Source organism: Psammomys obesus, unplaced genomic scaffold (genome assembly GCF_907164565.1).
Source record: "Psammomys obesus unplaced genomic scaffold, mPsaObe1.curated_primary_1811, whole genome shotgun sequence".
Classification (NCBI taxonomy): domain Eukaryota; kingdom Metazoa; phylum Chordata; class Mammalia; order Rodentia; family Muridae; genus Psammomys; species Psammomys obesus.
In genome coordinates this window covers 2807762-2823777 of record NW_026596433.1, presented here as the reverse complement: position 1 = coordinate 2823777, position 16016 = coordinate 2807762, and the positions used below count along the sequence as shown (strand labels likewise).

Here is a 16016-nt window from a genome sequence, read left to right as displayed (position 1 = left end):
ACATATCTAGATTGAAGCTACCCCGAAACCCCCAATCCCACCCTCCCTTCCTTTTCTCCCTATCTCCTTCCCCTAGTCCACTGAAAGGGGGAGTTCGCTAGTACATCTGCCCATAGCTTGTTAAGTCTCATCAGGATTGCCTGGATCCTCTTCTTTAGTGGCGTGGCAAGGATGCATCACCAGGGACGAGTGATCAAAAAGTAGTCAACTGAGTTCATGATAGAGGAAGCCCCCGCTCCCCTCACTCAGAGATCCACATGGAGATGAGCTGCCAATTGGCCACATCTGAGCAGGGCATCTAGGTCTGTTCCATGGTCCTTTGCAGGACCCCCTGGTCTCAGATCATTTAGTTTTATTGGTCTCCTTGTGGGGTTTCTGTCCCCTCCATGTTGGTCAACTCCCACCCCTCTCTTCTCCATAAGACTCCCTGCACTCTGCCCAAGTGTAACCCTGAGTCTAAGTATCTGCTTCGATCTCCTGTTGGTGAATCCTTTCAGAGGACCTTCTATAGTAGGTGTAATCCAGGTTTACGGGACCCTCAGAGATCACCAGGAGACAACTTGATGCAATAGCAAGAGAGCTTTATTACGAGAGCTATCAAACTCAGGACCCAAGTCTCACTAATGCAGCAGTAGAGAAGTGGGACCTCGAGCCCTGAGTGAGAAGGATTTTTAAAGGGATACTGTGAGTAGGGGGTCTCCATGACAGCAAGCAGGGGTTTCATGCCTTGATATTACAGGATCAAGTAAAAGTTAGAGGGGTGAGGTGACCTTCTCTGAGGCACAATTGCCTAAGACATATGGTCACAATTGCTATTCTTTTAAACTATATCTGAAACATTGGGGAAAAATTTCTCACACGATTCTCAACCGATTCTCATTGATTAATGCCAGGGAGATTGTCTCTTTTTTCTATGAAATATTTATTCTGTAATAATTCCTGGAGACTGTTGCTAGGAGAGTTAACTTTGTTCTCTGCCAAGTGTTCGTTCTGTGATATTTCCTGGTACCTGAATTCAGCTCCCAGTCAAGATGGCTCTTTATTTCAAAATTGAGTTATACTAAGGCTGACTATACCCAGGCTAACTTAAACTCTTCATAGGCTCCTGTCTTGTTTCCTCTCTTCCACTCCATCTGATGTCTATCTTATTTGCCATTCTGAATGAGATTTAAGCATCCTTTCTACGACCCTCCTTAGTGTTTAACTTCTTTAGGTCTTTAGATGGTTTTCATGTATTATACTGCTGATATCCGCTTATAACTGAGTGTGTACCATGCCTGTCTTTCTGTTTCTAGGTTACCTCACTCAAGATGTTAATTGGGTTATTTTATTTATTGGTGTTTGATTTCTTGAGTTCATTATATATTTTGGCTTTTAGTCAAATGTAGCATTGGTGAAGATCTTTTTCCCAATCTGTAGACTGTCATTTTGTTCTATTGACAGTGACCTTTGCCTTATGGAAGCTTTTCAGTTTCAAGAGGTTCCATTTTATACTTGTTGATTTTAGAGCTTGAACTGTTGGTTCAAGAATTTGTCTCCTGTGAATTTAAGGCTCTTCCCCACTTTCTCTTTAAAAGGATTTAGTGTATTTGGTGTTATATTGAGGTGTTTGATCCACTCAGAATTGAGGAATTGAGTTTCCAGTTGCTGAAGATGCTGTCTTTTTTCCACTGTGTAGTTTTGGCCTTTTTTTTTTTTTGTCAAAAATCAAGTGTGATATGTGGGTTTATTTCTGGATCTTCAATTCAATTAAATTGAGCCTCCAGTCTATGTCTATGCCAGTACCATGACATTTTTATTACTGTTGCTGAATAGTACAGCTTGAGATCAGGGAGGGAGATACCTCCAGAAGTTCTTTTATTGTGTAGGATTGTTTTGTCTATTCTGGTGTTTTGTTTTTCCATATGAAGTTAATAATTGTTCTTTCAAGGTCTGTAAAGAACTGTGTTGGTATTTTGATGGGAATTGTGTCGAATCTGTAGATTGCTTTTGGTAAAATGGCCATTTTTACTATGTTATTCCTACCCATTCACAAGTATAGGACATCTTTCTATTTTCTGACCTCTTCTTCAATTTCATTTTGTCAGAGACTTGAAATTTTTGTCATACAGGTCTTTCACTTGCTGGCTTTGAGTTATACCAATATACTTTATATTATTTGTGGCTTGTGAAATCTATAGTTTCCTTAATTTCTATCTCAGCCGGTTTGTCATTTTTATACAGAAGGGTTACTGATATATATATTTTTAATTAGTATTGTATCCAGCTACTTTGCTGAAGCTGTTTATTAGCTGTAAGAGTTCTATGGTGGAATTTTCGGGATCACTTACATATACTGTTATATCATCTGTACATTGGGACACACTGACTTCTTTCTTCCTGATTTGAATCTACTTGATCTTGTTTAGTTGTCTTATTGCTTCATATAATATATTGAAGAGATATGGAGAGAGTGGATATCCTTGTATTGTCCCTGATTTTAATGGAATTGTTTTGAGTTTCTAGCCATTTACTTTGATGTTGGCTCTTGGCTTGCTGTGTATAGCCTTTATTATGTTTATTTATGGACCTTGTGCCCCTGGTCTCTCCAAGACTTTCATATGAAGAGGTGTTGGATTTTGTTAAAGGCTTTTTCTGCATCTAATGAGATGATCATGTGATTTCTTTCTTTGAGTTTGTTTATATGGTGGATTACATCTATGGATTGTCATATATTGAACCATCCCTGCATTCCTGGGATGAATCCTACTTGGTCATGGCACTTGATCATGGTGGATGAGGTATTTGATGTGTCCTTGGATTTGGTTTGAGAGTATTTTATTGAGTATTTTTGCATCAGTGTTCATTAGGGAGATTGTACTAAGATTCTCTCATTGTTGAGTTTTTGTGCCTTCATAAAGAAATTGAAAAGATCACATACTAGCAACTTAATAGTACACCTGAAAGCTCTAGAATAGAAAGAAGCAAACACACCAAAAAGACAACAGGAAATGATCAAGCTCAGGGCTGAAATCAATAAAATTAAAACAAAGAGAATAATACAAAGAATCAATGAAATCAAGAGCTGTTTCTTTGAGAAAATCAAAAAGCTAGATAAACCCTTAGCCAAACTAACCAAAAGGCAGAATGAGAGCCAAATTAACAAAATCAGAAGTGAAAAGAGGGGGAATAACAGAGAAGAAGGAAATAAAAAAAATCATTAGGTCTTACTTTAAAAGCCTGTATTCCACAAAATTGGAAAATCTAAAGTAAATGGATGATTTTACTGATAGATTTCACCTACCAAATTCAAATCAAGATCAGGTATACAGTTTAAACAGTCCTATAACCTGTAAGGAAGTAGAAGCAGTCATCAAAAGTCTCCCATTCAGAAAAAAACCCATGACCATATGGTTTTAGCACAGTATTCTACCAGACATTTCAAAAAAGAGCTAATACCAATACTCAAAGTATTTTAGAACATAGAAATAAAAGGAACATTGCCAAACTCATTCTATGAAGCCAGTCATACTGATACCTAAACTTCACAAAGACATAACAAAGAAAGAGAATTTCAGACCAGTTTCACTCATGAACATTGACACAAAAATGATAAAATACTTGCAAACCAGATCCAAGAACATATCAATGACATCATCCATCATGATCAAGTAGGTGTTCTATTTTTTTGACAAGACATCATCTTGATGAATAAAACCGTGGGGCTCAGAGATGGTGCCTTAATTGAGTACCCCATAGAGAGTTAAAAGCAAAATGAAGACCCTATTATTTCAGCACTTTCAACTATTTGCTTACTGCCTTACAAATATGGGTTGGCTGGGTCCAACAACTGTATTTCTCAAAGATACTCTGGACTTGTAAATATTAAAAACCATCTTCCTAATATTTTCTTAATCTGACACTTTTTGAGTGATTTACCTTTTTATTATATATTCATTGCACAAAAGAACAGGCTTCATAGTGGTCATTTTCTCCAGGTATGCTTTATACTTTGATCACATTTCCATCAATACACACACTTGATTCATTGTCCTCCTCGGTGGCTCCTTCTTTTGCTTGAATAGTCCCTCTTCTCTGTAACTTTCTTTTTAGTTTTTATACTCTATTTTCACAAATAGAACTCATCTCACAAAAATTTTTATCATCAAAAATTTGAAAAAAAATGTGTTATTTGAGATAATGAGTAGTCTATCAGATTTTTCTTATAATTTTTCTATGGATGTACAGCACATAATTACTGAGGTTTGGAAAAATCATAATGGAAAAAAATTGTCTGTCTCAGTAACATGGCTTGTTTCATTGACACAAACCATGCTCTGACCCCTGCAGAGAGAGCTCCTGGATGTGGTGGATAATTATGAGTCAGCAGTGATTGTTGCCCCAACATCCTCTGGTAAAACTTATGCTTCCTACTACTGCATGGAGAAGGTGCTGAAGGAGAGTGATGAAGGTGTGGTTGTGTATGTTGCACCAACAAAGGTAGGGATTAGTGAATGTAATATTTTTATTTATTTTCACTAGCTAAAGATTAACATACCAAGTAGTGGGCTTCATAATAGTATTTTCATGCATGGTGTTTTGATATTTTGACCCTCCTTCAATACTAACCTCTTCTATGCTATAGTCCTTCTCTATTGCTCCCCTTTGTTCTCTTGTAGCTCTTTTTCCACTTTCATGTCACATATATTCTATTGATTATTTCCCTTCCTCCCTTTATGACCTTATTCCCTTCTCATGATTTCCTTTCTAGTTTGATGACCTATACCCATTCTTAGCCACATACATACACACATACATATACAACTAAAGTTTATGAAACAAATATGAGAAACATGTACTATTTGTCTTTTTGAGCCTGTGTTATTTTGCTTAATATAATAATTCCTAGCTATGTCCATTTTTTGTGAACATGTTCTCATTTTTCTTTATATTTTAATGGAACTGTATATTTGTGTTATATTTTCTTTATTTATTAATGTGTTTCTGGATGTCGAGGCTGCTTCTAATTCTTAGCTATTGGAATAGTGAAAATACGGGCATGGATGTGAAAGTATCTCTGTAGTAAGACTTGAAGATCTGTGAGTATATATTCAGGAGTGATATTCAGGTCAGAGATAGTTTTTGTTTGTTTTTATTAGTATTTTGTGAAACCTCAATAATGATTTATACCCTCATCAGTAGTGGTTAAGGGTTCCACTTTTCACATATTTTTCCCAAATGTTAACATTTTTTCTTCTTGATCTAATCATTTTAATTGGAGTGAAATGGAATCTCAAATCTTTCTGAATGGTTCTGCTGTTATTCAGCAAGTTTCTACTATACTCCGAGGTGAAATCTATTTTTAGACATGCATTTGTCTGATCAGCAATTTGGTCTGTGGTATGTCTTTATTCATGATCTACTTGGTACATTTTCCTGTTTTTATAGTAACCTTTTTACTAATTTATCAAAATTTGAATAATGCATGATACATCTTTTTCTGAACCAGGATGAAATATACATTTGTGGATCGGGTTTTTAACTTAGCTTTTTAGGGTTACTCATTCCAATGATAATATTAAAATCTTTGTGTAATCATAACCATCTTCCTTAGTGCTCCTATTGTTGTAATAAAATAAAAATCACAGAGTGAAGGGTTTGCTTCAGTTTGTACTTCCACAACACAGTCCATCACTGAGGGAGTCAGGGCAGGAACCTGGACATAGGTTGTTACATTGATGCAGAGGCTATGGAGGAGTACTGGATATGGTCTATCCCCCTCATGCTTTTCTAATCCTGCTTTTCTGTAGCAGCTAGGACCACTAGACCAGGGGTGACACTGTCCAAAGTGAGATGTGTGACCCCAATGTCAATTATTAACCAAGAAAATGCACCACAGGCCAATCAGCTAGAATCATTTTCTCAGTTAAGATTTTCTCTTCTGAAATGACTCAAGCTTTGGGTCCAGCTGACATAAAACTAGCCAGCACAATGTATCTTGTGTGTTTGATGTATCTTGTGTGTTTAGATACATTAAAATAATTGAACTGTCACTTTTAAGTATAGTTATGGTAATATTAGAAATTTTACATTTTCATCTCTTCAGTGTTTACATTTGGGGGGAGAGGTTATAAAGCATGAAAAAGATGCTTGAAAAATTATAGAGTCTGCTGGCTAGACTACCTGCTTGACCTAAGTGAGACTGTACAGAATCATGTATGTATTCAAACTTTTGACATCTGGAGGTGATGCTGCAATATGTGATACAAATCTATTTACACTTGCTTCTGTGATAGACTCAGATTATAAGTGGTGATTATTCTATTGTGCTATGCATGCTAATTTTTCTGCTATAAAGGATACTTTTGCCATTTTACTTTCAGATTAATATTGTCCATTTCTGTTTTACTTAAGGTTGTTGTTAATCATAGAAGTTCAGATTTATAGTGTAGTTACTCAGAGGAGGAGCTTTTTGTGTGGCATGGGGTAAAGGAAAGGATTTGTTAAGTTTTCTGCATTCATATCCAGACAGTTTTTGACATTTTCATCATTCTATTAAATTTTGATCATCTACACTTTATTACAGAGCTAATACATCTGTTTCCCTGTCAATCAGGCTCTTGTTAACCAAGTGGCAGCAACTGTTCAACATCGTTATACCAAAATCATGCCAGCTGGTGAAGTTGTATGTGGTGTTTTTACAAGGGAATATCGTCATGATGCCCTCAACTGTCAGGTTTGACATAATATTTAATAAAGTTGCTATTAAATTATTATATAAGAATGTTTTGGCTGGAAATATAACATCTTCACAAGACCTGTGAAAATAATTTCCTTGTATTTGTGAAGGATAAAACTGCTTCAGAGAAAATATAATTGTGTTACATTGTAAAGACTGTAAATAATAGAACTCATTTTCTGTAAAGAGGCTTTCATTTTGATTTAAACTTTCAGTTTATAACTCATTCATGGTATTGCTGTACAGTGGGATTCAAAATGATTGAAAGATCTTACAAGCTACAAAAACTTTGTGAACAGTAACATATAATCATAATTACTTTCTCTTGTTAAAGATGCTCATTTTAGTTAAAAATGTGTTGGGTTGTAGTAAGCAAACCTAGCATTAGTGAAGACATGATTTTAGAGCATTATGTAGTAGACTTGGCAATGTGCTGCCTTGATTATCTTTCAAAGAAACATCTTCCAACACAAATTCTGTTAGTGTTAGTTTTGAAATAAGGTTAAAATTCATGAACTCAATGGCAGGCTCTTTGACACTCCCTCTCCCCTGAGGGAGGGGCAGCCTTGCCAGGCCACAGAGGAGGACATGGCAGCCAGTCCGATGAGACCTGATAAGCTAGGATCAGATGGAAGGGGAGGAGGACCTCTCCTATCAGTGGACATAGTGAGGAGCATGGGAGGAGATGAGGGAGGGTAGGATTGGGAGGGAGTGAGGGAGGAAACTACAGCTGGAATACAAAGCAAATAAAATGAAATTAATTTAAAAAAATAAAATTTAATTAAAAAATTAACAACTTTGATTCTAACATCTTTTTTCTAGAGTATTTAGTTAAAACATTTTTATTTATTTATTTTTGATAATTTCATATATGTTGGAGGTGTATTATGAACACATTCTTCAACTTCCATTTTCTTTTTCTCCCTACAACCTGTATCCCTCCCAGTATCATGTGTCTTTCCTAGCAGCCATCAACTGCCAATAGCTACTCGGCTGGAGTGGGGTCTTCTGAGCTGTTTCCTCATTCATACTGCAATTTTGATTGGTTTGGTTTTCTGCAGGTCTTATACAAATAAGCACAACTGCTTTGAGTTCATGAGTGAAACCGCCATACCTTATTCAGAAGATGGCAGTTTGTAGTGGTAACTTTAAAAATGTGTGTTGATGCTGCAGTTTCCCTCTTAACCTGGCTATCACCCAAATAATTCAGACTGGACTATTACTTTATTTAATATGCATTACGGCACAACAATTAAGCAGTTATTACTCTTTATTAACCCTCTAGGCTAGTCTGACTCCATCTTTGCCAAAATTCCTGAGATACTTGGCATTTTATGGCTGCTTACTTAGCTGTTGTCTCTTGATGGCTTGGCTGAATCCCCTCTTCCCGTCTTTATGTCCTCCTTCGCTGGCTGGCAGGAAGTCCAGCCTTATTCTCTCCTCTGCTCAGCGATTGGCTGTAAACTGCTTTGTTAGGGAACAATTGGAGAGCAGTGTTTACATAATATCTGGACAGAAGATTCTCAAAACAAGTTTGTAACCAGATATAGGCGGCACAGAAATCACATTTGAATCTTTACACAGTACACAATAACCATTGCGCCTACAGCAGTTACTCTCTCCTGGCTTTCATGTTCTTTCCACCCTTTTTTTCTGATCGTTTCTGGAAGGCATTTGGAAACAGGTAAATATATGTGTTCCATTTAGGGCTGGAAACATTTGGAATGCTTATAAACAAGGATATGTACTTCAGATTTCATATTTTACCCTTTTTCCCATGAAAATAGAAGTTTCATGTGGTTCAAACAAATAAATACATCACAAGTGTAATGAACCCTATTCTTAGAAGGAGTATCAGGTCTTAACTGTTAGAAGATGCATTCAGGACTCAAGTTTACCTTGTGTAGTTTTATAACTGTGCGCATGCTAAGGATTACTTCACATGATACTCTTACTTTTAGGTGCTTGTTACTGTTCCAGCGTGCTTTGAAATTCTGCTACTAGCTCCTCATCGTCAAAACTGGGTGAAAAGGATCAGATATGTTATATTTGATGAGGTAAGATTGGCATTACTTCTCACGCTAACTTCTTAGTATTTTTTTTTAATTTTTTATTAATTACACTTTATTCATTATGTATCCCGCCATAAGCCCCTCCCTCCTCCCCTCCCAATCCCACCCTCCCTCCCCTTTCTGCATGCATGCCACTCCCCAAGTCCACTGATAGGGGAGGTCCTCCTCTCCTTCTTTCTGATCTTAGTCTATCAGTTCTCATCAAAAGTGGCTGCATTGTCCTCTACTGTGGCCTGGTAAGGCTGCTCCCCCCTCAGGGGGAAGTGATCAACGAGCAGGCCAATCAGATTACGTCAGAGGCAGTCCCTCTTCCCATTACTATGTAACCCACTTGGACACTGAACTGCCATGGGCTACACCTGTGCAGGGGTTCCAGGTCATCTCCACGAATAGTCCTTGGTTGGAGTATGAGTCTTTGGGAAGTTCCCTGTGTTCAAATTATCTTGTTCTGTTGCTCTCCTTGTGGAGTTCCTGTCCCCTCCAGCTCTTACTATTTCCCACTTCTTACATAGAATTCCATTCACTCTGCCCATCAGTTGGCCATCAGGCTCAGCATCTGCTTTGACAGTCTATACTGCAGAAGCTTTCAGAGGCCCTCTGTGGCAGGTTTCAAGGTTGTTTCCTGTTTTCTTCTGGCTTTCAGAGGCCCTCTGTAGCAGGTTCCGAGGTTGTTTTCTATTTTCTTTTTCTTCTGATGTCCATCCTCTTTGCCTTTCAGGATGGGGCTTGAACATTTTACTTAGGGTCCTCTCTTTTGCTTAGTTTGTTTAGATGTACAGATTTTAGTGGGTTTATTCTATATTATATGTTTATATGAGTGAGTATATACCATATGTGTCTTTTTGCTTCTGGGACAACTCACTCAGGATGATCCTTTCCAGGTCCCACCATTTACCTGCAAATTTCATGATTTCCGTATTTTTCATTGCTGAGTAATACTCCATTGTATAGATGTACCACAGTTTCTGCATCCATTCTTCAGTTGAGGGGCATCTGGGTTGTTTCCAGCTTCTGGCTATTACAAATAAAGCTGCTACAAACATGGTTGAGCAAATGTCCTTTTTGTGTACTTGAGCCTCTTTTGGGTATATGCCTAGGAGTGGTATAGCTGGGTCTTGAGGAAGCACTATTCCTAATTGTCTGAGGAAGCGCCAGATAGATTTCCAGAGTGGTTGTACAAGTTTACATTCCCACCAGCAGTGGAGAAGGGTTCCTCTTTCTCCACAACCTCTCCAGCATGTGTTGTCCCTTGAGTTTTTCATCTTGGCCATTCTGATGGGTGTAAGGTGAAATCTCAGGGTTGTTTTGATTTGCATTTCCCTAATGGCTAATGAGGTTGAGCATTTCTTTAAGTGCTTCTCTGCCATTCGATATTCCTCTGTCGAGAATTCTCTCTTTAGTTCTGTTCCCCATTTTTTAAGTGGATTACTTGGTTTGTTGCTTTTCAGCTTGTTTAGTTCTTTATATATATTGGATATGAGTCCTCTGTCAGATAAAGGTTTGGTGATGATTCTTTCCCAATCTGTAGGCAGTTGCTTTGTTTTGATGACAGTGTCCTTTGCTTTACAGAAGCTTTTCAATTTCATGAGGTCCCATTTATTGATTGTTGCTCTTAGAGCCTGTGCTGTTGGTGTTCTGTTCAGGAAGTTTTCTCCTGTACCAATGAGTTCTAGGGTATTCCCCACTTTTTTTTCTAGCCGATTTAATGTGTCTGGTTTTATGTTGAGGTCTTTGATCCACTTGGACTTCAGTTTTGTGCAGGGCGATAAGTATGGATATATTTTCATTTTTCTACATGTAGACATCCAGTTGGACCAGCACCATTTGTTGAAGATGCTATCTTTTTTCCATTGTCTGGTTTTGGCATCTTTGTCAAAAATCAGGTGTCCGTAAGTGTGTGGGTTTATTTCTGTGTCTTCTGTTCGATTCCATTGATCCACCATTCTGTTTCTATGCCAGTACCATGCAGTTTTTATAACTGTTGCTCTATAGTACAGCTTGAGATCAGGGATGGAGATACCTCCAGAAGATCTTTTATTGTAGAGGATTGTTTTAGCAATTCTCGGTTTCTTGTTATTCCATATGAAGTTGAGAATTTTTCTTTCCAGGTCTGTAAAGAATTGTGTTGGCAATTTGATGGGAATTGCATTAAATCTGTAGATTGCTTTAGGTAAGATGGCCATTTTTACTATGTTAATCCTGCCAAGCCATGAGCATGGGAGATCTTTCCATCTTCTCATATCTTCCTCTAATTCTTTCTTCAGAGACTTGAAATTTTTTTCATACAAGTCTTTGACTTGCTTGGTTAGGGTTACGCCAAGGTACTTTATGTCATTTGTGGCTATTGTGAATGGTGTTGTTTCTCTAATTTCTTTCTCAGCCCTTTTGTCTTTTGTATACAGGAGTGCTACTGATTTTTTTGAGTTAATTTTGTATCCGGCCACTTTGCTGAAGGTGTTTATCAGCTGTAGGAGTTCCCTGGTAGAGTTTTTGGGCTCACTCATATATACTATCATATCATCTGCAAATAGTGATAATTTGACTTCTTCCTTTCCCATCTGTATCCCCTTGATCTCCTTCAACTGTCTTATTGCTCTAGCAAGGACTTCCAGCGCTATGTTGAAGAGATATGGAGAGAGTGGGCAGCCTTGTCTTGTCCCTGATTTCAGTGGGATTGCTTTAAGTTTCTCTCAGTTCAGTTTGATGTTGGCTATAGGCTTGCTGTAAATCGCCTTTACTATGTTTAGATATGTGCCTTGTATCCCTGATCTCTCCAGTACTTTAAATATGAATGTATGTTGGATTTTGTCAAATGCTTTTTCAGCATCTAGGGAGATTATCATGTGGTTTTTTTCTTTCAGTTTGTTAATATGGTGGATCACATTGATGGATTTCTGTATATTGAACCACCCCTGCATACCTGGGATGAAGCTTACTTGGTCATAGTGGATAATATCTTTGATGTGTTCTTGGATTCGGTTTGCAATTATTTTGTTAAGTATTTTTGCATCAATGTTCATAAGGGAGATTGGCCTGAAATTCTCTTTCTTTGTTGAGTCTTTGTGAGGTTTAGATACCAAGGTGATTGTGGCTTCATAGAATGAGTTTGGTAATGTTCCTTCTGTTTCTATTTTGTGGAAGAGTTTGAAGAGAATTGGAGTTAGCTCTTCTTTGAAGGTCTGGTAGAATTCTGCGCTGAAGCCATCTGGTCTTGGGCTTTTTTTGGATGGGAGACTTTTGATGACTGCTTCTATTTCTTTGGGGGATATAGGACTATTTAATTGATTTACCTGGTCCTGATTCAGCTTTGGTGAGTCAAATCGATCAAGAAAATTGTCCATTTCATTTAGGTTTTCAAATTTTGTTGAGTATAGACTTTTGAAGTAAGTCCTAATGATTGTTTGGATTTCCTCAGTGTCTGTAGTTATGTCCCCCTTTTCATTTCTGATTTTGTTGATTTGGGTGGTGTCTCTCTGCCTTTTAGTCAGCTTGGCTAAGGGTTTGTCGATCTTGTTGATTTTCTCAAAGAACCAGCTCTTGGTTTCATTGATTCTTTGAATTGTTTTATTTGTTTCTAATTGATTGATTTCAGCCCTGAGTTTGATTATTTCCAGCCGTCTACTCCTTTTTGGTGTGTCTGCTCCTTCTTTTTCTAGGGTTTTTAAGTGGGCCATTAAGTTGCTTGAATGAGCTGTTTCGAATTTCTTCTTGAAGTCACTTAGTGCTATGAACTTTCCTTTTAGCACTGCTTTCATTGTGTCCCACAAGTTTGGGTATGTTGTGTCTTCATTTTCATTGAGTTCTAGAAAGGCTTTAATTTCTTTCTTTATTTCTTCCCTGACCCAGCTGTCATTTAGTAACAAGTTGTTCAGTTTCCATGTGTGTGTAGGCTTTTTGCTATTTCTGTTGTTGTTGAAGTCCAGCTTTATTCCATGGTGATCAGACAGGATACAAGGGATTATTTCAGTCTTCTTGTATCTGTTGAGGCTTGCTTTGTGACCAACTATATGGTCTATTTTGGAGAAGGTTCCATGAGGTGCTGAGAAGAAGGTAAATTCTTTTGTGTTTGGGTTTAAAGTTCTGTAAATGTCTGTGAGGTCCATTTGATTCATGACCTCTGTCAGAGATATTGTTTCTTTGTTTAATTTCTGTTTTGTTGACCTGTCCTTTGTTGAGAGTGAGGTGTTGAAGTCTCCCACTATTATTGTGTGGAGATCTATATGTGGTTTAAGTTTTATCAATGTTTCTTTTACAAATGTGGGTGCTCTTGTATTTGGGGCATAGATGTTCAGGATTGTGATGTCTTCCTGGTGGAATTTTCCCTTGATGAGTATGAAGTGTCCTTCCTCATCTCTTTTGATTAATTTTGGTTGAAAGTCTATTTTATCAGATATTAGAATGGCTACTCCTGCTTGTTTCTTGGGTCCATTTGCTTGGAAAGTCGTCTTCCAACCTTTTACCCTCAGGTAATGTCTATCTTTGTGTCTTAGGTGTGTTTCTTGTATGCAACAGATTGCTGGGTTTTGTTTACGTATCCATTCTGTTAATCTGTGTCTTTTTTACTGGAGAGTTGAGTCCATTGATGTTGAGAGAAAAAATATGGAACCCTTCACGAATTTGCGTGTCATCCTTGCGCAGGGGCCATGCTAATCTTCTCTGTATCGTTCCAATTTTAGTATATGTGCTGCTGAAGCGAGCACACTTCTTAGTATTTTTAAACTGTAGGAAGGTCTTTGCTGTTTTGGGACATTTGTCCCTTGGATGAAATTCAGATTGCAAGGTTGTATTCTTCTGAGCCAGTGTAAGGTCAAATCTAGAGACTCATAGAACAGGAGAATTTCATTGAAGTAGTATCTATAGATCAGTTTCCCTGGGCAGAGAGAGTGGGGTGAAATCATGTAGATGACAGCATCATTCAGTATACTTATGCACAGAGACTTAAGGCATCGGAGAAACCTACATTCTTTTATTCCTGAATTTTAAGCTGAAAGAAGGAAGAAGCCTATATTTAGCTTGTTTTCACTTTGTGTTGTTATAAAGAAATAAAATCCCAAATGTTCAGCTTAACCAATAAAGAGTCAGGAGCCAAATGCTGGGGTGAAGACCTCCTAGCTCAGACAGGCAGAGACCTTCCGACTCAGCTGATGTCCCCAAAGGAAAAATCCCTTCCTATTAATCTCCTGTCCCATTTCTTCTTCTCCATGCTGTCTTAAGTACACTTTGACTCAGTGTCCCTCCTTTCTACTTCTACGTGTCTCTCTATCCTCTGGATTTCCTCTCACTCCTTATGGGTTTTTTCTCCATGTTCTCTTCCTGTTAATTTTGTTACTTGCTCATAGGGTTAACTTCATTTAATTTGGTTTACAGAAAACTCTTCGATTAAAAGTGTGTGCTAGAGCTGAGCCACACCACAAGTACTTGTTCACAGTAAACAGACAGCTCTAGGATCAATGACTGAGGCATACCACAATTAGAAACAAGTTTTACAGTTCACAATCTTGGGGTTCATAATGGAATCAAACTTTGTTTCAATAATAATAATAATAATAATAATAATAATAACAATATATATATTTTTTAGTTCTGGAGATTAAGTGCAGGATCCTGAATTGATATAACATTGTATACCTCAGTTGTTCCTGTTTTATATTAGGCAGCTTTGAAGGCTAATGTCTATTCTGCCAGAGTCAGGTAAAATTGTTAAATATTGTAAAGCTTAAAATTAATATTTAGCAAAGTGGTATGTCATCTGACTAAGACAAAGTCAGACGGGCAGAAGAAAATATGTATCTCTCTACACACATATGTAAAACTGCCTAACTGATATCTTTCAGGTGTCAAATTTAACTTGCTTATTTAAGATCATATTCAAGAATCTTTCTTGTACCTAATTTAATTTGGTCACTCATTCATTTACTCAGTTTCTTTTGAGAAAGGTTTCTAAGGGCCAAGCATTGTGTCAATGATAGAATAATTTAGATTTGAAGACACAGATTAAGTGACAAAGCTAAGCTAAACTAGAGAACACAAGTGCATATAAACTGACACTACACTCTGTGCTTACTGCAAAGATCAAGAGTGTCAATCAAAATTGCAGCAATGACAGAAGAGAGGCTGGAGAACCACTCAGGAATGAAGTGGCCAGAAAATCTTTTCAAACTAGTCAGAAAATCTTTTTAAACTAGTGACAGCAAGATGAATTTCACAGATTAAGAGGCCTTGGCTATATTTTTGGCTTTGTGTTTTATTGGTAAGTATATTTTATACAGGAGAGCCGTCCATGTGAATGCTCTACAGTGGTGTGTGCTAAGGAACAAAGAAATGGCTTCTGTGTATAAATCATAGTAAGACTAGGGATTACTGGCTTCAGATGAAGCTGGAAAGGTAGCAATGGGCCAAATATGCCAAGCATTATGTATCCCATTAAATGCTTAGATTTGTTTCACAAAGAATGGGAAAACATTGACTAATGACATGACTAGATAAGGCTTATCATTTTGTCTGTGATGTCAAGAATGTAGGTGTTCAATTAGGGCAACAGTCACAGAGGCACTCAATTGTGACTTCAATGTGGTGCTGGCTTGATTGTCAGTAGGCATGGCAAGGAATACATAGGCCTGAAAGAAGGTTTTGAAAGCAAAATAAAAAGGACTCATAGGTGATTGGTTAAAAATATTAAGGAAAATTCAAGTGCCAAGTTGTCCTACATCTAGATTTTTCCAATACTTATTTTATTTAAGCAGGACATGGTACATTAAAGGTGATGGAAGTACCTATGACCACCTTATTTCCATATGTTTTAGTATTTATTTATTCATTTATTCCTTTATTTATCTATTTATTTTTAACTTGCCATCCTTAAAACTAACTTGTCAATTGAAAATAATCTTTGTTTTTATAGGTCCATTGTCTTGGTGGAGAAATTGGAGCAGAAATCTGGGAGCATCTCCTTGTCATGATCCGGTGTCCCTTTTTGGCCCTTTCAGCTACCATAAGCAACCCTCAGCGCCTCACTGAGTAGGAATTTGGTTCGATTTTGGATGGAATGCTTATCTGTTTTTGAAAGTCTGAATTTCATGCATCTTTTATGGGTTTTAGACTTACCTAAATTTCTGGTTAACTTAAAGCAATCCCAGAACACTCAAGTCACTGTCTGTTTAGTTCTTTCTGATAAGTCTTGGTCAGATCTGCAGTTGAATAGCAAGTCCAAATCATAGCTCAAAAAA

At 37.4% G+C, this 16016-nt stretch overlaps 1 protein-coding gene and 1 non-coding gene across 4 annotated transcripts in view; one reads left to right on the top strand and one right to left on the bottom strand.

Moving 5' to 3' along the window:
* Nucleotides 1–16016, top strand: part of LOC129669607 (probable ATP-dependent RNA helicase DDX60) — a 116749-nt gene that overhangs the window by 49096 nt on the left and 51637 nt on the right. For all 3 annotated transcript variants that reach the window (XM_055597900.1, XM_055597898.1, XM_055597899.1), the window contains exons 17-20: nucleotides 4330–4479; nucleotides 6596–6715; nucleotides 8680–8775; nucleotides 15692–15807. In XM_055597900.1, coding sequence (XP_055453875.1) covers nucleotides 4330–4479; nucleotides 6596–6715; nucleotides 8680–8775; nucleotides 15692–15807 — 482 coding nt within the window. The remainder of the gene's footprint in view (nucleotides 1–4329; nucleotides 4480–6595; nucleotides 6716–8679; nucleotides 8776–15691; nucleotides 15808–16016) is intronic.
* On the bottom strand, nucleotides 13384–13490 carry LOC129669613 (U6 spliceosomal RNA). Its single transcript, XR_008719048.1, has one exon. It is a non-coding gene; the product is annotated as a U6 spliceosomal RNA (small nuclear RNA).